Below are 27089 nucleotides of genomic sequence, written 5' to 3'. Positions count from 1 at the left end.
GCTGTAAAAAAACAAAAAACTAAACAAACATGATATACAAGATATTTCTTTATTGTTGTTACTGATAAATCACTCCCATTTTGAAAAACAACCCAACAACAATGGAAAAAAAGGAAACCTGTATGTACAGCCAGATTAGCATCTATAATCTCTCTTTAATAGTTTCACTGTACACATTGAAGGACAACAATCATTTACAGGCAAACTGAACAGGTTTTATTCAGTCCGAAGGTTCAGCTCTGAAAACAACAAAATATAAATCTGACAAGAGTTCAGCTGCCTACATCACGACTGACTAGTGTTACTGCTTATGTAGTGTGGGTGACCATAGTCAGTGTAAAATGGTAAATTAGATTAAATTAATGGAAAACACGCCAATTCTACTGCTCTGAAAGTGAAATAAAGTAGACGGATGTGAATGGAGTCTGGCATTATTGAGGTTTATTCCGATTCAGTTGTTGTCGGATTATTCGAGTACGGAAATAAACCAAACGATGGAGCAAAAAACACCTTTATTATATTTAGGCTTTACTTTCATTCACTTGCAGACAGGAGTGTTACAACGGTCACTTTTCTGCAATTAACAAACAAAACAACCAGACTCCATTCAAAATCATCACAAATCTGTTTCTGTCACTTGCAGCACAGTCCCAATGTGATTCTGCTTATTTCCTGCATCCACTTAATGTTTCCTCTCACTTTAAATTAAATCAGCGGTTCCCAAACTTTACTTTTGGCTCATGGCCCTTTAAAAAAGGGCCACACAAACCCTTTCGTCACAAGTGATGTTCAACTCTCGCTCAAATCATTCCAGTTGTTTTGTTTTTTTGAGGTCTGCAGAGATCCAGACTGCAGCCGAGTCTACAAATGTTCTGGATCTAGTGTAAAGGACATTTGCTGTTGGTTGAAAGCTTTAGCACGTCCACAAGAAGCCAGCTTGATCTTTTTCTCTCCGTTTTGTTCCTCTGTACATCTTCAAATATCATAAATATTATTGTAAGCAGAGAAGAGTGTTATGGGTAATTGCGGCGAGTGCATCATGTGCCCCTGTGAGTCTCTCCGATTGGTTGATGCAACTTTTCCAAATTTTTCGGACTGGACAAACATGAAAAACAGCGCTCTCGTGTGTGTTTTATTGTGCGGAGATTCTTTAGTTGTTGTCGTCTGGATTTGAAGCAAACGTTTTGAATGCAGACATTTCAAAAAGTGCCAGAATCAAAGTGTAACGTGTCGTATGGTCACATTTAAACAGCTGTTTTAAAGGAACAGTTCACACCAAAAGGACATTTCTGTCCCTGAGCTCAGACTGAGATGAGGTGAAGCACCAAAACAACCAGACTCCACACATTTCACAGGAAAGCCGCGCGTTTATACGCGTCGCATAAATAAAGTTTGATCTTTCGGCTCAACTAGAAGTCGTGAATGATTCGCTGACTTGCTCTTTGCGGTTAAAATGTCCCTTAAATTACACCAAATTTATAAATAGATCTGCTGTAATACTTAAAAACTGTACACATATCCGTTTACCCTTTTTACACCGTAGCATTTTACGTTAAGAAGAGCAACACAAACTCCCCAAAAGTTCCCCCCCGTCCCACGAACACGGCTGCGTTTTTGAGATGATAATTTGGTAAAAAGCAAAAACAAAGTGTTATGCAGTGCTAAGAGGTAAAGTCATGTATAAGTACTTCTTACAACACCAGCAGGAACCCCAAAGGAATAAACATCACTTTTCAAGTAAAACAGAAAACACGTCTTTGAAAAAAAAAAAAAAAAAAGGTCTGCTTGTATCTTTACAAGTCTGTCACCAAACACAGAGAGTCGTTTAAAAAACTAGTAACCGCTCCAAATAATGTAGTAATAATAATGATAATAATAATAATTACACAAAATACAATATCTTCAGGCAGTCAGCATATAAAGCGTTGAGGGGAACTAAACAGCGGTTTCTAAAAGTGTTGCACTACCGTTATTTCACAACAAAATGAGCTAATTAGCGTTAGCAACAACAACTGTCAGGTTTAGTAGGAAGTGTCTCGTTGTCTCGGTTCAATCTTTTGGCTTTAAATTTGGCGTCATTAAGTAATTAATAAATACTTTACGTGATCAAAAGTAAAACAGAAAAATGAGAAAAGCTTCACTGCAGGTGTTTTTTCTCTCTCGCTATAAATACACAGTAAAAAAGCAGCAGGTTTTCAAACGGAGCCTCGCCACCACAACGTCGATCAAAACTAACGAATCTGAATATTTGGCCAAGAATTAAAACCTGAAATATTTCTGTTCATTATTTCAGATTCATTTGTTGTTGTTTTTTTCCACCTATTTCCCTTCGGAGAGAAGCTCTTGATTTGATCTAGAACCATCAAAGTGTCACATGACAGCAGCTGTGGAGGCTCGGTACAGTATATTAGTTATTATAATCAACAACACGTCGCAGCTCTGCAGCCGTTTAAACACTCTGAAGGGTTTCACTTCAAAGTGACAGGCTGTGTTCTCTGTCATGTTCACCGTGTGTCTGTGCATGCTTGTAGAGGACACAAATGACCCCGTGTCGACTTTAAACGCTGCACCAAAGAGCGGCAGCACAGTGTCGTCGAATTATTCAGACAGGAAGTTTGACAAACCATCCAATTCCTGATTCCCTCAGCAGCTCTCCTGCTCTTAAAGGGCCAGTGTGCAGGATTTAAAGGGTTCCATTGGCAGAATCATTGTGTTTCTGTCAGCTGAGAATGAGCTCTTCATATCTACCAGCGCCATGTTTCTACAGAAGCTCAGAACGGACAAACCAAACACCGGCTCTAGAGAGAACCTTTCGCGTTTTTACCTGAAGGCCACCGTAGTTCCCCGACACACTTGTGAGCGGTCGGGTATTCAGTTGATTGCAATCTGCAACCTCACCACTAGAGGCCTCTATATCCTACACACTGCTCCTTTAAACTCACAACTCAAGGCATTTAAAACAAATTCTCACTGCTGCTGCCAAAATCCATTGATTTGCCATCACAAGCACGACACCGATTTCTCTTTTTCTATGGCGAACCACAGCTGACTGCAGAAAATAGAAGCACAAGCGTCACTGATTCCAGACCAGTGACCAGACCTCCAGACCTTTACAGGATCTCCAAAATCAGACTGAATCAACGACTTAAACGGGAGAAAATTTAAATTACACCAAATTAAGCAAAACTTCTTGTGCCGAGTGGGATCTCATCTAGAGCGAAATGACGGGATTTAGTCTTCACTTGTTAGAAAATGAAACATTTTGAAGACAGAATTGTATTTTTTTTTTAATTGGGTCGTTACTTTTCAAAAAAGTCTATCTTCTCGTGAACAAAATAAATTTTCCTCAACACCTAAAATAATTCATGTTGTGAAGAAAAAAGGCACGTTAATCATGAACAATGAACACGCTGGCTGTTGTTACTCGAGTGTTTGGGGTCAGTGATGGCGGAGAGCTTTTATGTTAAAGAGAAAAGAATTCCAGCTTCACTAAAATGTGCCGAGACTTCCTGTTTATTCATATTTTTTTTGCCACTTCCTGTTTTCATTCATCGTCTCATCCAGAGGTTTGTTTGTTTCGGGACCCGGGCCAGCCTAAGTCCGAAGAGAAGGGGGGGGGGGGGGAATATTTGACAAATCTTAAAGGAGCAGTCCACGTAAACAGTCACCTTCAGTTTTCTGCTTCCTCGTCCAGACTCGGAGGTGGAGACGAACTCCACCCTCTCACGTCTCGTTGCCGCTCCGCCCACTGTTGTTTCAGGTCATACGAAGACCTTGGCGAGCGCGTCGGCCCCGGCGCTGCCGAGGTAGCACTTGGTGGGGTGGAACGCCACGTCGTGGATCGACTCCTCGGACTTCTTGCGGTGAGCGGTGAACTCCTGGATGCACGTCTTGCTCTCCATGTTCCACAGACGGATCGAGCAGTCGTGACCTGGGAGGAAGAGAGAGAGAGAGCCAATGAGGAGGGAGGACTAACTACCCGGAGAGAGGCGGGACTTAAGTTCGTATGTTGTTGTGGTGTCGATTTTTGTAGACGTTTTGCACACACACACACACACACACACATATTTGTTTAGGTTGTACTCACTTCCAGACATGAGGTAAAGTCCGTTTGGATCCACAGCGAGACACGTGACCGAGTCCAGGTGAGCAACCATCGAGTGGATCAGTTTACCTTCAATTCAAAACAGAAGGAGAAGAATGTCACTTTGATACGGATTTATACGAAGAGAAAATCACAATGAGTCACTTTTTATTGAGGCGTATCAAAACGATAAAAGGACTTCATCTCTTGTAATCAACGTTGTACGTGTGAGGCAACGCACACAGTACATCGCTGAATATGTTACTTGTGATTTTGTTGTTATTAGGTTACGGTGGTCTGCAAACTCAAGCTGCGATGACCCTGATGATGTCATGGCGATGTCATCAGACTTGACATACTGTGCCTCCCGCTGAGCCTCCAGACGATTATACAACAGCGTTCTCGAGCTGAGTGGGATTATTCACCACAAAGTAAACCGGATTCGACATGTAAAATTGTTGGCGAGTTGCTTTCAATGTAACAGAAAAGCCTCCTCTGCAGCAGCAGCTGGTGATGATGATGATGATGATATGTTACCTGTGTTATTATCGAAGAACTGGATGTGCCGGTCCTCCTGAGCTGTGATGGTGATTGGCAGCGTGGGGTGACTCAGCACTTTATTGATCTTGCACGGAGCTTCTGTGTGGAGGCGGACGTGAGAAGGACAACATTAGCATTTCAATACAATCTTCAGTCCATCGGGACTGAGAGCACTTCGGAAGAGATGCTTTCCTCTCATGGCCACTGCATATACATAATAAGATGAACAAAAGCATTTTAAACAGAGTTCAGACCCTGTTGTTACGTCAAAGATCAGTATTCTGTTATTCAGCTGTTGTTTGTGCAACCTAATGATCTGACTCCTCAGCCACAGCTGGATCAGTACTGATCCATCGCCTCGTTTGGACTCGTGTGATTGGTCGGTTTGTTTTACCTGGCGGTCCGGCAGACTCCAGCTTCAGGACGAGCTGCTGCGTCTCCATGTTGAAGAGTCCGATGTGGCCGGTGGTGAAGGACGTCACCATGTGAGCCGACTCGCTGCTCACCAGGTCCACCGACGTCGGCACGCCGAGCTCTGACACAAACACGGGCAGCGGAAGTTAACCGCGAGAAAGAGACACCGATGAATCAAGTCAACGCAACTCTTCAAATGTGGAGACACCAATGTATACACTGGCTGAGTGCTTCGTGATGAGGATTCTTTGGGATTTCTGTAACATTGTCGCATGTTACGAGTTACGAGTTTTCGAGTTCACATCGAGGACACAAAGCTCAAATGCATATTTTACCATTACACTACTTACAAACTGAGAAAAAGTAAACTTCAGTTCATTTTAAATGCAGACCTTGTACTTGTAGTGGAGTACTTTCACAGTGTGGTATTAGTACTTTTAAAAAGGATCTGAAAACTTCTTCCAGCATTGTTCAAATCAGAAAAATCAAATGTATATATAGAAAAGGAAAATCTTCATTTGGTAAAGTCAGTATTTTCACCACAGGAAGTCATCATGATTCATCCACTGGGGGCCGTGAATGTGCCCTCCCTCTGATCGTGTTGACACTGATCTCTTTGCCGGCGAACAGTAACACACCCACTGCGTTTCTCACCTCCTCTCTCGTTGAAAACAGCGAGAGACGGCGAGGTGTCGGCGGCGTTCCACAGCCGGACCGTCCCATCAGCCGAGCAGGAGAGGAGGCGCTGGTGGGCCGAGCTGTAGACCACACCCCACACCGAGTCTGTGTGGCCGCACAGCGCCCCCCGCAGGACGGAGGGCTCTGCGGGAACAAAAAACAACAATCGCACGTGAGGTGTCAAGAATACACTTCCTGCAACAGCCGTCCTCAATGGTTGCTGGGACGTACCGTACGAGTCGTAGGGGTCGATGTTGGGGTTGGGGGTGTTCCAGCTCTGGACGGTACCGTCCACCCCCCCGCTGAAGCACTGCTCACCACTCGAGCTCATGGTGACGCACAGCACAGCACCACTACGCGGGGGGGGGGGGGGGGGGGAACAACGTTTCATACCAGTACCCAGACATTTCTGTATCAAAATTAAATCATATGTACGAGTGCTGTTTGCACAAAAAACATTTTTAAGACTTTTAAGGAATGAAAGTGAAAATCATGACTTGACTTTTAGGATTACTCATGGATTTATTCTGGTGGTAAATCTGAATTCTATGTTATTTGGTAATTTTCTCATATTTTATTTAACTTTCTTTCATGGAATTAACCCAAAATGTACTCGAATGTTACGTGAATGTTCTGGTGCTGAGCTCAACCTCTGGCCTGTAAATTGAGCTGTTTTCTATAAAGTAAGAGTATCAGAAAATGTTTAATACTCAAACAAAGACGTGCAATAAGGAGTGTGACTAGTGTAACGTACAGTTTTGGGAACCTTTACAAACAGGTAGAGGATCTCACCTGTGAGCTCTGAATGTATAGATGGGCTCCACGTCTAAAGCAGCACATCTGGAGGATTATAAACGCAGAACAGAGTTTGTATTAAGAGAAAACACGGAAACATGATCAGATATATACGATTAGAGAAACAGAAACAAAGGCCGTCTCTGGTGTCAGACTGCTTCAGATCACTGCAGTTGCGGTAAATGAAGTATTTACAGCGTACGAATGAATTAAATACATTTTACACTCACTTCTTGGCGGGCGCCGTCTTCTGGAGGTTCCACAGTTTGAGGGTGTGATCCTCGGAGGCGGTGACCAGGACGGGCTCCACCGGGTGGAAGGCCAGACTCCGGACCGAATCAAAGTGGCTCCGCAGGGTGAACTTCGGGTTCCAGGTTTTCCTCAGAGCGTCTGTGTTGTTGGTGATCTGAGGGGCAGAATCCACGTGATGATGGTGGTTTGTAGCCTTTAAAGCAGAATGACACAACTCTACATAATCAGAGATCTCTAAAGCAGTGAGAGGAGATCAGGAACGTCAACAAACATTCCTGATCTCAGCTATGTTTGCCAACACAACTGGAATGTAGAGGAGACCTCACTTGTTGCTGTTTGGGAGAAAGTTAGGCTGTCATTTCATGCTTTTTCTGCTAAAAAACTAAAATGGATATCACAAAATAAAAAGGTAAATAAAATTGAAAGTCCTTACAAAGTGAATTAAAAAGATTCAAATGAAAAACTGTTGAAAGCTTAAAGGACGAGTTCAACATTTTAGGAACCACACTTTGGTTCAGAGCGTTAGACGTTGCTGAACGCGTCCGTAGATAAATGAGGCTCCGGCCAGCAGCTGGTTAACGTAGCTTAGCATAACGACTGGAAACAGGGGGTAACAGGTCGCCTGGTTCTGGTCCTGGTCCGAAGGTAACAAAGTCCACCAACCAGCGTTTCTAAAGCTCACTGATGATCAGGTTAGAATTTCTTTTATTAAATTAGGACGACAAGACTCGAGGAAGTCTCTTTAAACTGACAAAGAGTGTTTTTCCAAGTATTTCTTAAAATGGGAATAATAACAAAATGATGAAAATAATAATTTTAAAACTTTTTCTTTTTGCATGTAGCTTTTTAGTGTGATTTACCATTTTTCATTCGTGTTTTTGAGGAGGAGGCCTGACGGCTGGAGTTCGGTTCTGAAGCCGTCTGGCTGCTAAAGAGTTCTTTGTTTTCTTCACTTCTAATCCTCCGTAAACAGTCAGACTGCCGCTTTGTTTCACTCACGTCGTACGCCAGGCTGTCGGCCTCGTTGGCGACCGTCAGTCCGGCCAGCTCTCCCAGTCCCAGCTCGTTAGAAACCGCCTCGTCCACTCTGCCCATTATGAACGACTTCCCAGACGACGGCAGGAACGTCATCGCCTCTACGGAGACAAAACAGGCAGCGGGGATAAGAACGACCTTCATGAATGACATCATTAATAACTAACTAATAACGATAAGTCGGTGAAGAAAACACAGGACCAGACGTGAATGCAGAAGGAGGGCAGGTTACCGTCCTCAGGGCGCCCCACTTCTTGCTCATTGAGTCTGGGTACACTGGGGCGGGAGGGGGGCGTTACTGGCGTCTGCATGGGGGGCTCCTCATTTTCCCGCAGGTTAGCCAGCATGTCTTGGAGCCGAGACCGGTTTGGTCCTGGAGGAGGAGGAGGAGGAGGAGGAGGAGGAGGAGGCAAGAATCAGAAGAGGAAAACAGCCAAGTCAGGAAAAAGGCAGAGGAACAATGTAAAGAAAAGGAGAGAGATGGAAAAAAGGAGGCAAAATCATTTTTATGAATTCATATTGTCACAAAAGAGAATAAAATCAACATGAAGAATGTAAATAAAGCAGAAGATGCTGCAGCAGCAGCAGCAGCTCTGTGCAGGACCGAACACAGGAGATGAAGGCAAATAAAACCAGAGAAACAACGTGACAGTAAACACAGAAATAAGAAGAAGAAGAAGAAGAAACGTAGAGGAAATGTACCGGCTGCTGTTTGGTGAACTGCAGACAGTGAAGAAACACACAGGAATGTTTAGAGATGCACTCATATCGCATATAGCCAAATATCATCACAATTCATCAATATCAGAAAACTGCACGACTGTGCCATTATGTCAACAGCGTAATCCAATTAGAGAAAAGCCAATTAAAGGATGACGGATCTCTCTCTGGTGCTGATGAATGGATTTAAACTCCAACGCTTCACTAAGAATCAGAGGAAGAGATCAGACTGAATGTGAAGGTGTAAAGTCGGTGCATTCTACGATCTACAAAATAAAAAGAAACGCGAGGATATTAAAAGAGGAACACAAGCGTAAGCAAGACCAGAGCTTTTCTCAAAGGAGACAAAACAAAGGAGGCGGAGGACACGGGGAGGACAGAGGGACGTCCACATTAGTTCACTAAACACCTTTAAACCTCCGAGAAAAAGCAGAGCGAGATCAGAGACCGATGTACAGCTATGAACAGGTGGTTAAAGTCAGACTTTGAGGGTTGTAGTGTTGGTGAGGTAGAATAAATGTGCTGGTATGTTTAAATGTTGATGAATAAGCCAAACCGATCAGCAGTGAAGCGACTGCACAACCCTGAACACAAGCTATCTGAGTTTATTATGACGAAATGTGAACCAACTGGTTTGGCTTTCGAGATACTGATAAACATCTGAAAGTGCTGAATCACATGTGTGTCAGACTGAGAGGAGAGAAAACAGAAAAAACAAAGTGATTCAAAGGAACACAAATGAAAACGCAGGATGAGGAGAGAGGATGAGCTGCAGGCCTGGTACAGCACTTACTCTTCACCCCCTTCTTGCCCTTGCGCTCCTTCCTGTACCGCTCCTTGAGCTGGGCTATCAGTTCCTGGTCCACGTCCCAGGCCACTTCACCCACAGGAGACTCTTCCTTCTCTACAGGCCAGCAGGGGGGGGAGGAGGAGGAGGAGGAAGGTGGGGTAGAAACCTGTTATAAGTGTCTGTATGCACTGCGACATATCCAACTTGACTTTGACAAACCTACTGAGGCAGATGGGATGAGGAGGAAGGGTTTTCATTTTCACAACCTGTTTCTGGGTCTTTTGTATTTTTGGCCAACAATTCTTTCAGTTGTGATGTAAATGAATACTCAAAGCTAGGGTTGGTAATGTTGAGAAACTAGTGAGCGTATGCAAACTAAAAACCCAGCAAGAAGCAGCAACTTGCTCCAAAAGTCACTAAATCTAGCAAGAAAGTGGCGAAGTCTTCAACACGCACAGTCCGTCCCTTCAGGCCTCCCTCTAAAGCCCCTCCCTCTAAAGCCCCTCCCTCTAAAGCCCCTCCCTCTAAAGCCCCTCCCTCTAAAGCCCCTCCCTCTAAAGCCCCTCCCTCTAAAGCCCCTCCCTCTAAAGCCCCTCCCTCTAAAGCCCCTCCCCCAAAGTTATCATCATGGACGTACACAAAGAACATTGTCAGAACACTTGCTGCTGCTGCTGGAATGTGATGAGGATTTCAACAATAACAACATAAAATGTTTTTGAAGAATATTGCAAACCATAGCTGTAAAAAAAAAGCTGATTCATTTTCTTTCCTGGGAGCCAGAAGAAAAGATGAATCTTTTAATCACCTCCGCGGTGAAAACCTCCTGAACGATGAACACTGCAGGACTCTTAACTGGGAGAAGATGACTGGAATGACAGCAGTGGCGGTGAGTCCATGATCCCACGCTACTTCAGACTCAGATCATCAGGGTGGCTGTGTCTAAATGTCCTCTGGATTTCATTTCACAGAAACCTTCGGTCGTTCGGTTTCAACACCGTCACACATACGATTGAAAACCCCTTCATCCAAACGTGTCCCCTTGTCTCACCCCACTCTCCGCTGTCCTCCCCACTCCTGGACTCCGGTGACCCGTCCAGCTCGTCTGGACTCGCCAAGAAATCGAAACCCTTCAGAGCCTCCTCCGTGTCGGGGTCGTCGCTGAGGTCAGAGGTCGTGGAGGAAGGGGTGGACGACTGTTTCTTCCTCACCATCTGGTAAACGTTTAGGAAATGAGGAAGACTATTGAAAGTCTGGCTCCTATTGTGGACATCAGACGGGAAATGAAATGCTGACGTTGAATGTTTGTGATGAACTGAAGGATGAAATGTTCCTTTATGTGTTGATGAGACTCTTGGATCAGCTGGAAGATGCATCGTCACAAAGCTGAAAACCTGATTTTTAAACATCACTGTGAGGTTTCCCAGCATTAGTTTGCCAAAGAGTGTGTTAAAGTCTTACTGTAGCCAGGTCTAAGACGGCCTTGTCCCTTCCGTCGCTGTCCTCCTCCTCGTCCTCGTCGCTGAATTCTGCTGCAGCGCTCTCTATGAACTTAAAGGCCTCCAACACGGTGGCCGAGTCCGACATGTCGGGTTTACTGGGAGGAGAGAGCGAAGAGAGGCGGTGAGTCTGGTGGTTAAAAAAAAGCAACGAGACAACAAAACAGTGTCTCATCTCATACCCGAGCATGCCGCTGTCCTTCAGGGAGGACGGTTCGGTGCCGTTGACCATCGGCTCGGCGTTCCTCTCTGAAGGTTTCTCCCCCGAGTCTCCGGTGAGACCGAGCAGCGCTCTCACTCTCTGAGACTTCACATCCAGGATGGTGTCTGTGTATCCGACCTCCTGCAGGTATCTGAGAGTGGAGACAAGAGACAAGAGACAAGAGAGACAGATCAGAGGAGGCTCAGGGGGAAGAAAAGGAACGATCAGTATCCACATACGATAAGTCACAGAATACATTGGCGTTGTTAAACGTTCCCGTGTTCCCCGAGCGCTCCTCTTCATTCTGTTCTTCAGTCTCTTCCTCCTGCAGCGTCGGTGCCTTGCTGTACCGGCTGAGCTACACAACACCACAGTTCTATCAATGGAGCCCTTAAAGGGCAATGCCACCGCGTCGAGGAACCAAGACACACCGACTGTCCTCCCTGTGATCGGTCCAACATGCACACAGAGGAAGAAAACGCACAATGTTTGCCAAAAAGTTGGCATTCAAATGGCGGTTTCGTTCAACGGACAGTAAGTGAGTGATTAGTAACTCATTTGAGTGCAAGAAACTAACATCATCACACATGTTAGAAATGTTAGCACTTTAGTTCATGAGACGAATCAAAGACAAAATGCTAAAGTTTACCCTTTAAGGTGGGCGATGTCCAATAAGAATCCAGATGTCCAAACAGATGTTTAAACTAATCTCTGTGCTGTAACTTCACCCTGAGACACCAAGAGAAGCAGGACCCGGCTGACCTGAGAGCAGCGGAGGTTTAATTCTAAATAGCATCTAGTGTGTTTGTTAACAGAGAGAGAGAGAGAGAGAGAGAGAGAGAGAGAGAGAGAGAGAGAGAGAGAGAGAGAGAGAGAGAGACAAAGAGAGAGAGAGAGGAGAGAGAGAGAGAGAGAGAGAGAGAGACAAAGAGAGAGAGAGAGAGAGAGAGACAAAGAGAGAGAGAGAGAGAGAGACAGAGAGACAAAGAGAGAGAGAGAGAGAGAGACAAAGAGAGAGAGAGAGAGCGAGGAGAGACAAAGAGAGAGAGAGAGAGAGAGAGACAGAGCGAGAGAGAGACAAAGAGAGAGGAGAGAGAGAGAGGAGAGAGAGAGAGAGAGAGAGAGAGAGAGGTCGGCCTCCCTCGCTCTGTACCAGCCTCTCCGATCGCAGGAGGCTTCAACACTTCCACACAATCCTCCATTCACTATCTCCCCACACACACACACACACACACACACACACACACACACACACACACACTACCTAAACTGTGGTGGCTCACCAGAGTCTATTTAGTCCCACCAGACAAATTAATTCTGGGTTCATTGGGTTCACAATGAACCCAATGAACCCAGAATATTTGTACAAAGACATAAAGATAACAAATCACTTTAAAAAAAAAGAAATAGAAGACCGAGAGCTTCAGTCATAACCGGTGCACGACCGATCAGCTGAAGAACGGCGAGTTTTGATTGGCAGACGATCGATTGATGCGTCTCTGGTTTGTTTACAAAGGTTCTGATACTGAAGTGATGGCTGCTTCAACAGATCTGGCTGCCGGTTCCCTTAAAGGGCTGTCTGGTGGCAAGAAAATACTCTAAATGTATCATCCACTTTAACGGATATTGATTTATTTTAGGTGCTGCTGCCCCCATCCACAGCAGTTCACTGCTCTGCTCCCGTCTGCTCCTCCAGACTGGGGCTGAGTTGACCGCCATCTACTATTTTTCAATTGAATTCAATTTTATTCGTAAAGGCCAAAATCCAAAATTTGCCTCCGAGGGCTTTACAATCTGTACGACATATGATGTCCTGGTCCTTGGACCCTCGCATTGGAAAAGGAAAAACTCACCAAAAAACCAGGAAAAAAAAGAGGAAACTGTTGCGAACACACGACTGTTGAAGAGCATCTCGTAGAACCACGTCATGACAAAATGATCCCGTCAGCTGCTTTCTACTTCTACTATTCATCAGCTGGAGTTACCGTGCAGATTACGATTTGTATTTACACAGTGAACGTGTGACCAGTGCACGAAATACTACGGATTGTTATCAGTTAAACTACTGAACAGCAGTGGCGAACAGTAACTAAGTACATGAACTCAAGTACTACATCTAAATACAATTTCAAGGTACTCAGAGGTAATTATTGTACTTTTTACTCAAACACATTTATCTGATACCTTAAGTTACTGTGAAGATTCAGAATCAGATTAATAATTCAAAATATAACCAACAAATATCATGTGTTATTATTATTATTATTATTATGAATTAAGATAAAACAATTCACAAGCTACACAGAGTGAAACAATTAGCTCCAACTTCACCAGCTGCAACATTAAATACATTAACGCATTTATATTTACAGGTAAATAATATATTTTTCATCATGGGCCGTTGTGCAGAATGAGTACTTTAAGTACATTTCGATGCCAATACTTTTGCCATTTTACTTAAATACATTTTTCAATGCAGGACAGAGTATTTCTACACTGCGGGATTACTACTTTTATTGAAGTAAAACTATCTGAGTAAACTAAAGTAAAACTAAAACATTACATGTACAGTCTTCTAAAGTAAAACTTTAGAAGTTTAGTATAATAATAATCCAAACACTATGAGCACTTTCACTTTTCATGCTTTGCGTACATTATACACATTTTACTCAACCCGTCGGCTCCAACTGGTCACAGTGGATTAGTGGGTTTTATTCCCATTAAAAGTGTTAATCTCCATTAAGAAGATTGACTCTGCTGCTTTCAGCTTCTGGTTATGACACACACACACATACACACACACACACACAGAGTCAGCTGTCCCATGACACAGTGGAAGTCTAAATTAGTGTGTTTGTGTGTGTGTGTGTTCATGTGTGTGTAAACTCACTGTCTGAGCAGCTGGCGTCCTTGTTTCCAGCTGAGCTGATGGCTGCTGTTTGGAGGACTGGGAGCCTCACTGTCATTCCCCTCATCTGTGTGAGTGAGAGAGAATTACCAACATGTCTCTATGCATTCATTCAGCCAGACGTCCTTCTCCCCAGCCACAGCTCCTCCTGCCGGCTCCCCAGATGGGATGAATAACGTCCCCAGAGTGTGTTTTTATTCTTCCCATTAGACGTGACCAGAATGAATCCACAGGGAGGCGTCCAAGAGGCATCCTGATCTGAACCCCCTCAACTGGCTTCTTCCACACAAAGCTTTTGGCCTAAACGTTGTTCATTCTTGAAGTTTTAAGACCATGTGATACAGTTGAAAGCTCCACAATAAGCTGGACCTTGAGTTAAGATTGTTTTGTCAAACAGTGCGATAGCAAAAGAACGTTACCTTTTTTCTAGCGCTTTTTAACCCTTTGATACACAAGCTATGCAAACCCCTTCTAAGGCACAACATGGGCCAAAAATGACCCGTATTGACCTACAATGTTATTTCGTGCACGGCAGGGTTTCTTTGCTATATTTTTAGAAATCAACATATTTCATCATTTAATATTCATTAAATATCTTGTTTTTGATTACCACAAATCCTTATTCACACTCACACATAACATACAACCAATAACACTGATAATGAACTTAGACCACAAGTACACATAGGCCCCCGTAAAACACACACATAGGCCCCGCCCCCCTAACACACACATAGGCCCCGCCCCCCTAACCCACACATAGGCCCCGCCCCTAACCCACACATAGGCCCCGCCCCCTAACACACATATATGCCCCGCCCCTAACACACACATAGGCCCCGCCCCCCATAACACACACACATAGGCCCCGCCCACCTAACACACATATAGGCCCCGCCCCCTAACACACACATAGGCCCCGCCCCCAGCACACACATAGGTCCCGCCCCTAACACACGCATAGGCCCCGCCCCTAGCACACACACGCATAGGCCCCGCCCCCTAGCACACACATAGGCCCCGCCCCCGAACACACACATAGGCCCCGCCCCTAGCACACACACATAGGCCCCGCCCCTAGCATACCCATAGGCCCCGCCCCCTAACACACACATATGCCCCGCCACCTAACACACACATATGCCCCGCCACCTAACACACACATAGGCCCCGCCCCCTAACGCACACATAGGCCCCGCCCCCTAACGCACACACAGGCCCCGCCCCCAACACACATAGGTCCCGCCCCCGTAACACACAGGCCCCGCCCCCTAACACCCACACACATAGGCCCCGCCCCCGCAACACACATAGGCCCCGTCCCCTAACGCCCACACACATAGGCCCGCCCCCCAACACCCATATAGGCCCCGTAACACATATAGGCCCCGCCCCCAACAAACATAGGCCCCGCCCCCTAACACACACATAGGCCCCGCCCCTAACACACATATAGGCCCCGCCCCTAACACACGTATAGGCCCCGCCCCCTAACACGCATATAGGCCCCGCCCCCTAACACACATATGCCCCGCCCCCTAACACACACATAGGCCCCGCCCCCGCCCCCCCAACACACATATAGGCCCCGCCCCCCAAACACACACATAGGCCCCGCCCCCTAACACACATATAGGCCCCGCCCCCTAACACACACATAGGCCCCGCACCCCTAACACACACATAGGCACACATATCACAATGAATTAAAACTCTGTTGGGTCACTTTTGACCCATGGTGTGTATCAAAGGGTTAAATGGGCAAAAAAAGCAGGAATATTCAAAAATTTTCAGTCAGTCACACCGCTCGTCAATGTCACACTTGGCCCTGGCAGCCAATCAAATCAAGCAAAAGGTGCGCTGTACTACGTTATACGTGATGATATGAGCGGTTTATAATTGTGATAAACTATGTTGTTTCTTTCCTCCTAATACAACAGCAGAGCAACAGCAAAGCGGGTCGGACAAAACAGACAATGAGCTAATGTGCGCAACCAGGCGGGGAAACGGGGGGAAAATGGATTCAAGCCGACGTTGAGCTAAACACCACTTGAAAAAAATCAATGAGCAGGGCCTGAGAGGAGCACACGCCAGGCCAGCCACACCACAATAAACTAAAGGTTTAGTGGGCGACGCATCTCGGTCTGATCGGGGCCTTACCCTGCAGGTTGGGTGAGCTGTCACCTGAATGCTCAGGACATGTCAGCAGGCCCCGCCCCCGTAACACACATAGGCCCCGCCCCCTAACACACACACACATAGGCCCCGCCCCTAACACCCATATAGGCCCCGCCCCCGCAACACACATAGGCCCCGCCCCTAGCACACACATAGGCCCCGCCCCCTAACACACACATATGGTCCGCCCCCAAACACACGCACACATAGGCCCCGCCCCTAACACACATATAGGCCCCGCCCCCGTAACACATATAGGCCCGCCCCCGTAACACACACAGGCCCCGCCCCCAACACACACATAGGCCCCGCCCCCCTAACACACATAGACACCACCCCCTAACACACATATAGGCCCCGCCCCTAACACACATATAGGCCCGCCCCCTAACACACATATAGGCCCGCCCCCTAACACACACATGCCCCGCCCCCTAACACACACATAGGCCCCGCCCCCTAACACACATATGCCCCGCCCCCTAACACACACATATGCCCCGCCCCCGTAACACATATAGGCCCCGCCCCCTAACACACACATAGGCCCCGCCCCCCTAACACACACATAGGCACACATATCACAATGAATTAAAACTCTGTTGGGTCACTTTTGACCCATGGTGTGTATCAAAGGGTTAAATGGGCAAAAAAAGCAGGAATATTCAAAAATTTTCAGTCAGTCACACCGCTCGTCAATGTCACACTTGGCCCTGGCAGCCAATCAAATCAAGCAAAAGGTGCGCTGTACTACGTTATACGTGATGATATGAGCGGTTTATAATTGTGATAAACTATGTCGTTTCTTTCCTCCTAATACAACAGCAGAGCAACAGCAAAGCGGGTCGGACAAAACAGACAATGAGCTAATGTGCGCAACCAGGCAGGGAAACGGGGGGAAAATGGATTCAAGCCGACGTTGAGCTAAACACCACTTGAAAAAAATCAATGAGCAGGGCCTGAGAGGAGCACACGCCAGGCCAGCCACACCACAATAAACTAAAGGTTTAGTGGGCGACGCATCTCGGTCTGATCGGGGCCTTACCCTGCAGGTTGGGTGAGCTGTCACCTGAATGCTCAGGACATGTCAGCAGACGATCATTAACAGAGAGAGGAGAGATGTTTGTCTTACCTGAATCATAACTTGGAGGTATGATTTCTCCCTGGTTCAGCTCTGTCCCATATTTTGTCTTATGGTATTTGGCCCTGAGGGAGACAGATTGGTTATCACAATGTCTGAGCAGGCCTCACTGGCTTTATTTAGATATTAGAACATTGTTGTTCTTTATTTCCACAATAAACGTATTGGATTAAAGTGCTGCTAACACGAAACCAAGAGAGTTGCAGTGTCCCGTCACGTCCTTAATGGAGTCCGTTAATAGTTTTCCCACAACGCCCCTCTTCCAAACGCTTCAGTGAACAGCATCCAGACCTGCCAATCAAACGCTGCCAAACTGTGTGAAAATCCGTCGCCAGATTATGTGATTTATGACTAATAATCCCATAAGAGGATAAACCACTCTTTGAGGTGCAGGGATCAATTTTCACACTGATAGTATTTGTAAATCAGAGTCACTCGAATTCCTTTGAACTCCTCGTCACACTTTAGATTATTGAAGTTGGTCTTCAGCGACTATATACGTTTTTATTATTGTCAACAAAACAATGAAGTTCTTTGATATGTAGGCGAAGTTATACAAGTGTGTTGTCAATATTATTATACTGTATATTATTCAATTCATTAAAAATAATTATTTTCCTTTATTTATTTGTAATATAAATATGTTTCTTTTATTTATTTATTACTCCTTTTTTGAATCGCATTTTTGTGTCTTTTGACACAATGGAGCACATTTGAAACACAACACATGAAGTGATCTTACGAACACGTTTCAGTTAAAAAGCAACTTTGAATCTGAAAGAAAAGATTTTTCAGAATTTTGCAAAAAAATAAAAAAATTAAAAATTAAAAAAAGATTAAAAATGTGATTTGCCCAAAACAAAAAAGCAAGTGTATATTAAGGTTTTGATTTAGGATTTATAGTTGCATGAGCATATGTGTGTGTACACACTCACCTCTCCTGTTTGAGGGCGTACTCCAGCATCTTGATCCGTCTCACCAGGTCTTTCTTCAGGTTCTCCTGACCTCTCCTCTCCCCCTGCAGGAAGGCGATCTGAGCCTGGAGGGAACAGAGGAAACACCGACTGATGACGGAGGACAGACAGAACAGTCGACACCACGTTTCGTCTTCTTTATCACTTCAGTCCATAAGATGGGATCCCTGCTGCGTGTTTTCTATCAAACACCAAAGTGCAGTTAATTGCGTGAGGCTAAGAAGCAGCGAAAGCCACAAAACCTCAGAGGGGGTTCGATAAAAACATCTAAAGTCCATTAAACATGAGGATGAGGGTGAGAGACCAAAATAAAATCATTCAATCAACAAAACAGAGAATCATTTAGTGAACGGTGTGTGACTAAAACAACTCACAAATTCTAACTTCATCCAAACACTCCCCTTATTCATCTGCAACATCACAGAGTCGCTTTCTCCTCTCAGACGCGGGTCGGACGTGAGTCAGGAAGCAGCGTGGGAACAGACGACATGTGACCGTCTCGAACCATTTCTGTGTCTACGTCTTAGTTCAGTTCAGTCAGAGTCATACATCCGAAGCAGCTTCAAGGTTGTGTGGTCTTAAATAATGAAATGGGTTCGTCCATGACCGTGAGTTCACTGTGTGTTGGGGCGCTGCAGGCTCTGTGTGCAGCTGTTACCCAGCTGTGTTCATGGCATCAGTGCTGACGTCACACCCTGAAACCCTTCTTTACCCCAGAGGTTCAACCCAGCTGTGCTCCTGCTCCTCCATACGACCGCTGTTTGTGTGCGCCGTCGCTTTAAAAACCAGGTCAGCGACATTTATGTAGCGCCGTCATCAGATCAACCTTTTTCAACGTGTCCAATACTTCTGTTTATGATCAAACACACGCAGAACTAATGACAATACAATGCGTCTTTGTGTTTACTGCCAGTCAGCAAACATTAGCATTGACCAGGCTGGTCTCAGTCTGCATTTGTAGCTAAACCTACGGAAGATAGTCCTGAAGGAGGATGTAAATACAGCGCAAACGATGATGACGGATGATGAAGGATGAGAAGTCAATGTTGATGTGTTTGAAAGGCATTCTGCATCCTTCAGTAACAGCACTTCTGTAGTTATTTCAAGTAGCTTTGTTGCCTAACGCCGGCCCTCAAGTGACCGTTTGAGGACCTGCAGCTTTTGGCACTTCCGACATGTCAGAAAATAAGGAACATTTTGAGACTTTTCCTGCTCACTCGAACCTGTAAAACAACAAAACCTAAACAATCAATCAATGGTGAAAATAGCTGCTGATTAATCTTCTGTTGAGTATCTAAATCGAATAAATCTGAAAATAGTTTGAACTCTAGTTTCAACGCTCACAATATTGCAGTGAAAGGAGGACCAGTTAGTGACCACATGAAAGTGTGAGTCATCGTTCCCCCCCCCCCCCCCACACACACACACACACACACACACAGACAGACAGAGGAGGAAGTAGGACACTCAGCCCTTCATTCATCTCAAACACACATTACAATTGCGTCGCGCCGCACTCGAGGCGACTGCCTCTGAATTTCACAGAGACGATGAACTTCATTCAGAGGAGACGAGCTCTCTGTTTGATCACGCAGAGCTGAACATGAAGATGACTCGCCGCAATCACAGAGATCAAACCTTTTTTTGGGGAAGGTAACGCTCAAACACAAGCATCTGGTGACTGCGCTCTGGTCGTTTTCTCGCTGCCGTTCTTGTGACTCTGTGATGGATTTCTGCTCGTGTGATTGATGCCGTTTGACCACATCATCAATAGAGGTTTTAGCTGGTGTGTTCAAGAGCAATCCGACAACTGAGATTTAAGAGTCAATTGTTGGTTAACATGCCAATTATTTTCTCAATTAATTGAATCATAAAAAAAACTAAATTATATGTTATAATGCCTCTATGTTTATGTTCTGTTCAGTCAGCGCTTGTTCTGAAAACAGGCGACACACGAGGCTTCACAATGAGAGTATCGCGCTCGCATTAGCTGCTGACAAACGAGTGCGTATTCAAGCATCATTTGGGCTCATCGGTGCATGCGACTTGTGAGTTCTGATAGAAAGCCACATGATATTTTCTGTTCTAGTTTCTTCGACTCTCTGTTTCCTACATTGTTTAAATAAGAAGAAGTGTATTCCCTTTAAACCACACCTTTCTTTTCCCTCATTGACGTTTTCTTTCCTGGATACGAGACATTCAGCCTCGAATATCTCACCCGAGCAACAGTCCAGACGCAGAACAACTACAATCATTTACAACAGAGAAGAGCAGCTTCAAGCTCAGAGGCTCCCAGAGAGGAAGTCTGGGTTTAACTTCTTCTCCTTGAAACCTGGAGTCAGTTAAAAACACACACACACACACACACACACGAGGAATTCACTGTGCGTGTTTAAGTTTCTGCACTCACCCCAGATACCACCTACACTTGACGTAAACGCCGTGCGTGTGTGTGTGTGTGTGTCTGCTATCAACACGTCATGGTTATTCTCAGCCCTCCCACTTTTGCCTCCAACTCGGAGCTGTCAACACTGGGAGGTCAAAGGTCACCAAAGCCAAAAATGTTATTCTGTCGACTGGGTTTTTCCCCCGGCTCAGCGTTTCCTCGCAGAGAGAAACGTGAAGTGAAGTTACCGACGTTAACGTCTTACAGAACGGCCCTCAGGTCACAAACACACTTCCTCTCTCTCTCTCTCTGACCTGCGGTGGATCAGCAGTGGGTTTTATCTGTTCCGATGAGGTCAAACTGGAATGAGGTCACCGGTCTTGCTGAGTCAGTCATCAGAGCTTCACAGCGGTCTGGAGAGTCTGGTCACGGCGCTGCCTTGAAATGTATCCGACGAACTCGCTCTGAACGCCAAGTCGGATCCACGAGCTTCCAGACGAACCCGCCGGCAACGCAGCCAGGAAGTGATTCACAGCTACAGACACTCTGTACAGTGAGCGGCTAAAACGCTATAAAACCTAAATAAAGCCACCAAGAATTAATGGGTTAAATATTGTGATGTTTGTAGAAAGGTGAAAAAGCAAGAAAGACTTTTGAAAACATATTGATTTTTCATTGTGATGAAGTGTCGTCGTATGGAAACCCCAGGAAGAGCAGTTTCTACTTGCTGAAGGGGCTTCTAGGTAAATAAATGACTTCCCTGACCTGCTTTAATTCTGTTATCTTCTCCTTCTGAACCTCAGCACTGGGCTGGGTGGTAGCGCTACTCTCACTGTGTGCCGTGAGCAGCGGCGCCGGCTGCGTTCACGTCGGGCTGAGGGGAGAGCGCGCTCATGTCATGGCGACTCTTGGCTGAAGGCCTGGTAAAACAAAGCCTGGTTACAGCACTGAGGCGTGGCAAGGGGTGGCATTCCCCGTCTGAAAAACAAGCAGGTGTGCATGCCATTCCTTATACGGCGGCTCGAGGGAGGAACGAGGTCGTCCGGCCGGGTTTCAGGAACCCGGGCCGGGCCCCGTTTGTGTTGCTGCACAAAGAGAAGGAGGCCGTCTTGTTGTCACGGCTCGTCGGGGCTGAAGGCAGAGGATCAGGTTCAGCGGTTACATAAGACACTTTTCCTTCCTCCTCATGCGTGTAACTACAAAAGATGCATTATTTAGATACACAGCACTGCAGCGGTGCAGCGCTGAGCGAGAATAGCGACGCTCGGGACCGGGGAGGTTTCTGCGCCGTGGGAAGAGTGAAACTGGGGTTCGGTACCATTTCGAACACAGTTGTGAATCCAGAATTGAGTCTGCTCACCAAAGCAGCTAAAGCCAGTACAGAGTCAGCTCAGCTGAAGTAGGCCGGGCAGGGTTGGTTGAATTAGCTGAACACTTGAGTCAAACGTCAACGACTATTAAATGCAACAAATATTCAGGGTGTTTTTGCCCTTACTCCGAAAAAAGACAATATTCTTAATAAGCCGTTTACATAATAGGAATAATCGTGGAACCTTGTGTCACACTGTCTGCACACAAACCCATAAATCCGCCGCACACAAACAAAGAGCACATCTGTCTTTCTGCGTGGGCAAATATCATTTAATTAGCGAAGGAAACGGGCTGCAGAAACAAGGCAGCGGAAAAGAGAAGAGCGGGAGAATTACTCATCGCTCCAGCAGTGATGGTGCACATGCCCCCAATAACACTTCCACGCCGATGGTGCGCTGTATGCACATGTGCAAGCTCGTGGTCTACGAGCAAAATAACCGGGATTGTGTTTTTGGACATAATGGTGCGGCAGAGGGGAAATACTCCAGTGGTGGAAAGTAACGAAGTACGTTTACTCACGTATTACACAATTTCCAGGTACTTCTTCCATTTTCTGCTCCTCGATATAAATACTGGAACCACTACATTTACTTGCCAACATCAGTTACAAGTTCTTTGCAGAGTAAATAAATATAAATGCAAAATGTAAATGATCAGTAATAGATTATGATGTATGTTTTATGGATTAAGCCACCTGTTCGTATAAAAAGTAGTTGAAATTGGCCAATGCCATGTAATAATATGAACCTGAAATGGGAATAATACTTTTGTTCAATTAGGGTTTTGAATGCAGGACTTTTACTTGTAACAGAGTATTTCCACGCTGTGGTACAAGTACTTTTACATAAGTTAAAGATTTGAGAACGCCAACGACCGTTTGGAGGCTCGTCGGCTGGATAACTTTGCATCAGCAGAATTATGGATGCACTCATTACTCCACGCTCCGCCGGCCACATCTTGATTCATCACGAACCAAAAGTAATAATGTAACGTGACGTCGTTAACGAGATGCTTTTGTGGAGAGGCTTTTTGAACCCGTCGGGTGAGCCCAGCACGCTCATGTCAGACGCCATAATGCTCCATCGCTCCATCCTTCCTCTGGTTGGTGCGTCTGTGTGATGGCCGGCCGTCGTCCTCTCGGCGGTGTATTTATAGCGGAGGCCGGAGAGGAAGGAAGCCGAGCGTCCAAACATCCTGCGCGTAACTCGCTCTCAAAGCTCACGCATGACTTCACCTCAGTGAAGCCCCCGGCAGCCCCCCCCCCCCCACACACACACACACACCTCCAGGGCCAAAAACTGATTTTTATTTTGGAGTGTAATCGACCGCTGGTGATGTAAATAAAAAAGGTGGCTGTTTGGAGATTTACCCAGAGTTCCTCTGCTCTGGGAGAGGCGGTCGTCTGTCCTGATACAAGACAACATCTTTACTTACAGGTTTGATGCAAAACGAGCGCATATTAAATTAATATTCCAATATGAATACGATTCAGACGGCAATGTATTTCACAATATGGCCGACGTAAGTCAAATCACGTATGAAATGATTACACCGACGCTCTCTGTTCCACTGTTCCATCAGACGAAAGCTCCTCGTGTTTATCGATATGATGTATCAGATATATAGATATGCTACATTATACTTCTATATCAATACAGAGAAGTACTGAATCATATTATATATTTTTAGTTGGTATCATATTACTTCACACATATTGCACTTTGCTGACATTGCAGTACTTCATAGTTTCTATTTTTGTTGTATTCTTAAATTAATGATTTGCTTTTTTCTTTTCATCTGTACGCATTGTGCTACTGCAACACCTACTGAGGATTAATAAAGGTTATCACAGTCATATTGGTGTTATTTTATTATGTTGGCCTATAATACATTTCTAAGTCTTCTTTTTAACTGTAAAACGTACAAGTTGTTTGATGATGTACTTACTTTTCAATATCGAAATCAGCTTTAAAAATTCCGGATTGGTTGAAATGATGTCAACTATGATTTAAATTACAGGAACAACAGGTGAGAGGTGATGAATGTTAAAGGTCTCACACTGTCGGACCAAGTCGTGATGATTAAACCACAGAGTCTCCTCAGCAAACTTCCTTCACAATCAACCTTTTCTGAGGGTTTTTTTTTGATAATAAACTCGGAGTAATCGTTCCCATCTTGTGTGCCAGCTTCCCCGGTTTCCTCTTCCTCTTCCTCCTGCAGAGGATGACCTCAGAGGAAGCGGCACTCTCTCTCAGTCTCAGCTTCAGACACTTGATGACGACACGCAGTCCGTCTGCAGCAGCACATTCAGTCAACACGGCAACGGAGCGAATGGATTTACAGCTGAAATTGGTTTTTACAGCTCCATCGCAGCTCTTGATCGACTCAATGGGAAGGAAAATTTTAAATCAAACGATGCCGCAGAGTGGAGGTTTTGGCACAAGTCTCTGCTCTGTGGAGCAAAACGCCAGTTTCCTTTCAGTACAAAAGCCCTCAAAACAGCCAGGACACAGAGGACGCTGCGGTGTGATTGGCCGGGAGGTTGTAGTAACAGTTAACGGTGCACAAACGCCACATAGAGCCACCTCTCAACAGCTCATCATCACAGGAAGTGACTTCCCTTCTGGATGATGTCGCACCGCAGGTCGGCTGATGACTCTTACTTATGTAATATAACAGAGGGAGCGCTCGTTTTGGAAGAGCGCACTGAGTGTGAACACGCAGCGGAGCAACAGTTTGGTCGTCGGTGCAGAGAAGACAAACACTCCTACGCACTCTGTCATAACCTGCAGGCTCATTGCACTGAATGCGTCAATGCCAGACGGGTCCAGTGGAGTCTGAACAAAGTCAGTTTTGAGGAATGTCAGATTTTGCAGGAAATGTCTGGCGAGTCACGGCACTTAAATATGAGTGAAACCAGACAGCAACCTCCAGTTCTACCGAGTGAAACCAACGCTGAAGTGTCTTAAAGCTGCATTCTCTCTACTGTCCACCAGGGGGCGACTCCTCAGATTGCATAGAAGTCTATGAGAAGATGACTCTACTTCTCTCTTGATTTATTACCTCAGTAAACATTGTAAACATGAGTTTATGTCTCAATCTCTAGTTTCAAGTCTTCTTCAACACAGCATGATGTACATTTAGTACATTATGGTCCATTTAGAGTCAAATAGACCATAAAGCAATGGATGAATTAGGGCGGGGCTTACTGTGATTGACAGGTTGCTGCTGCTACCAGAGACGTATACGGTGTCTCTACGTCGCTCCCCGCATTCCAAATATGGTGACTTCTGTTCATTGGCTGCAAAAAAAAACATGGCGACGGCCGTAATCGCCGAACTCGAGGCTTCAAAACAACGGTCCACAACCAACGGGTGACCTCACGATGACTACGTCCACTTCTTATATACGGTCCGTGAGTGGGACAGAGTCTCTGTTGTCCACAGACGATTTACAAATTATAAACACTGTCTGAGATTGGCTGCATTTCGATTTCCATGAACTATCAGATCACAGAATAAGTAAAGTAACGTCCCCATGCCAGCTTTGGATTGGACCTCAAAAACGCCGCCGTTTCTATACTTTGTTTTTGCTAAACTCTTGTAGAGCAGCTCGCGCTTCAATTGAATTAAAAGCTGCTGGGTTGACACATTTGGCTTGTGTTTATAATGACACACAAAAAGGTTTAGCAAGAAAAAAAAAGCATGATTTTTATAGATCAGTGCCCAAACTACTGCTGCCGCCAAAAGGGTTTCATACACTTCCTGGTCCCAGTTTGTTTATTTTTTATGCCAGTGCACGATGTAACTATATTAGTGGCGTCTTATCGCACGCTCTTGTTGTCCAGCAAAGGATCATGAAGATATTCACATAATGTGTCTGCACACATGTTGAATATCATCAATATCACAACCCTCTTTCCAAGAATGAATCTGATTTTAAACATGTTCCTCCTGGATGTGCTAATTCTTCAGCTATATATTACATTATAAATATCTCGCAGGCCTGAACCACAATACATCTCGACCTCATACACAATCTCTGTGGCTCCACAAATAAACTTGGTTCGTGACTCAACCTCATCGCGCACTGCATGGAAATACAACGTGGAACCAGCTGCAGACACGAGGTTGTTGTTTTCTCTGCGCTGCAGGTAATCGAGCATTTAAGCAAATGAAACAACGTAGGTTTGCTCAGATGAATCAATTATGAATAGAAACTCACACTCGACACCAATGGGGGAAGCCTGAAATCCCAGCGCAGATACAGCCTCAGTGAACGCAACATTGACGGAGAACTCCATTTACATAAAAAGCAATTATATCTGGTCTTGCTCGACATTGGCAATCAAACATCGCCGACAGTATTCAGTGCATGTACTGGGTTTATATGGGTCTGTGCTTTAATTCGGCATCACAATGCTCTGTGAAGCAGTCTGCATATCAACAAAACTTTACATGTCAGGAGGAATGTGCGTCACTCCTTGTGCAGACCAACGCACACCGCTAAAGGACGAGGCAAGTAGCGAGGCATCCATCAAAGTGCAATTAGTATACATACAATGAGCTGCTCACTGGAGAACACTGACGCCGAATCAAAGAGAGGATCGTTTCCACTCAAACCAAGTTGTGTTTGATACTTTACCTTGGAATTGTATTCCCAGATTTGCGATGAAACAATAAATTCCATAATTTGTCAATGCGGTTTGGTGCGATTTTCTGATCGTTGCGGAGACCACGCTTAGCTTAGCACACAAAACAATGGACACACCTGAGAGACACGAGGGTTGCTTTACCTGCAGCTCGGCCCGCTCGACCTCCCAGTGCGACTGGTCCACCTCGTAGCGGGCCCACTCGTGCTGGAGAAAGTGTAAAATCCCCGGGATGTTGTACTGAGCCCTGGCCGCCTCTGCGCACTCGACGTCGCCAGTCTGCGGAGCTTTGATATTCCCACCGCCCGGCAAGCCCGAGTTGTTGTTGTTGTTATTGAAGAAGACACCGGGGCCCGCCTGCTCGTCCATGGCCGGACCGGGGCAGTGCGGTTCTTCTGGTTCGGTCCCGGAACACTCAACCGCTTCGGTATAATATCCTCCTGAAGGAAACCTGATCCATCAACAGACCTCTAC

General features: G+C 45.5%; 1 protein-coding gene across 5 annotated transcripts; it reads right to left on the bottom strand.

Moving 5' to 3' along the window:
• Positions 1 to 65: 65 nt before the first annotated feature.
• Positions 66 to 27089, bottom strand: strn (striatin, calmodulin binding protein). Of its 5 annotated transcripts, none has more exons than XM_079278375.1 (18): positions 26760 to 27089; positions 18169 to 18272; positions 17225 to 17298; positions 13897 to 13981; positions 10987 to 11157; positions 10767 to 10902; positions 10357 to 10519; positions 9312 to 9422; positions 8031 to 8171; positions 7763 to 7899; positions 6742 to 6956; positions 6509 to 6556; positions 5948 to 6069; positions 5693 to 5860; positions 5019 to 5159; positions 4622 to 4723; positions 4088 to 4174; positions 66 to 3931 (listed from the first exon to the last, which is right to left on the bottom strand). In XM_079278375.1, the coding sequence occupies exons 1-18, from the start codon at positions 26982 to 26984 to the stop codon at positions 3762 to 3764; spliced, it is 2400 nt and encodes a 799-aa protein (XP_079134501.1). In that variant the 5' UTR covers positions 26985 to 27089; the 3' UTR covers positions 66 to 3761. The 5 variants fall into 5 exon arrangements, with proteins under 5 accessions (XP_079134501.1, XP_079134503.1, XP_079134499.1 ...); XM_079278377.1 differs by having other exon boundaries at positions 6742 to 6917; XM_079278373.1 differs by having other exon boundaries at positions 5693 to 6069.

Source organism: Melanostigma gelatinosum (assembly GCF_949748355.1).
Source record: "Melanostigma gelatinosum genome assembly, chromosome: 11".
Taxonomy (NCBI): domain Eukaryota; kingdom Metazoa; phylum Chordata; class Actinopteri; order Perciformes; family Zoarcidae; genus Melanostigma; species Melanostigma gelatinosum.
This window is presented reverse-complemented; position numbering and strand designations above follow the sequence as displayed.

Coding starts and splice junctions, on each gene's coding strand:
- strn (XM_079278373.1), bottom strand. CDS start 26,984: ATGGACGAGCAGGCGGGCCCCGGTGTCTTCTTCAATAACAACAACAAC. Junction 6,557..6,741: donor AAGACGGCGCCCGCCAAGAA/GTGAGTGTAAAA, acceptor ATAATCCTCCAG/ATGTGCTGCTTTAGACGTGG. Junction 4,724..5,018: donor GGAGTCTGCCGGACCGCCAG/GTAAAACAAACC, acceptor GCCTCCACACAG/AAGCTCCGTGCAAGATCAAT.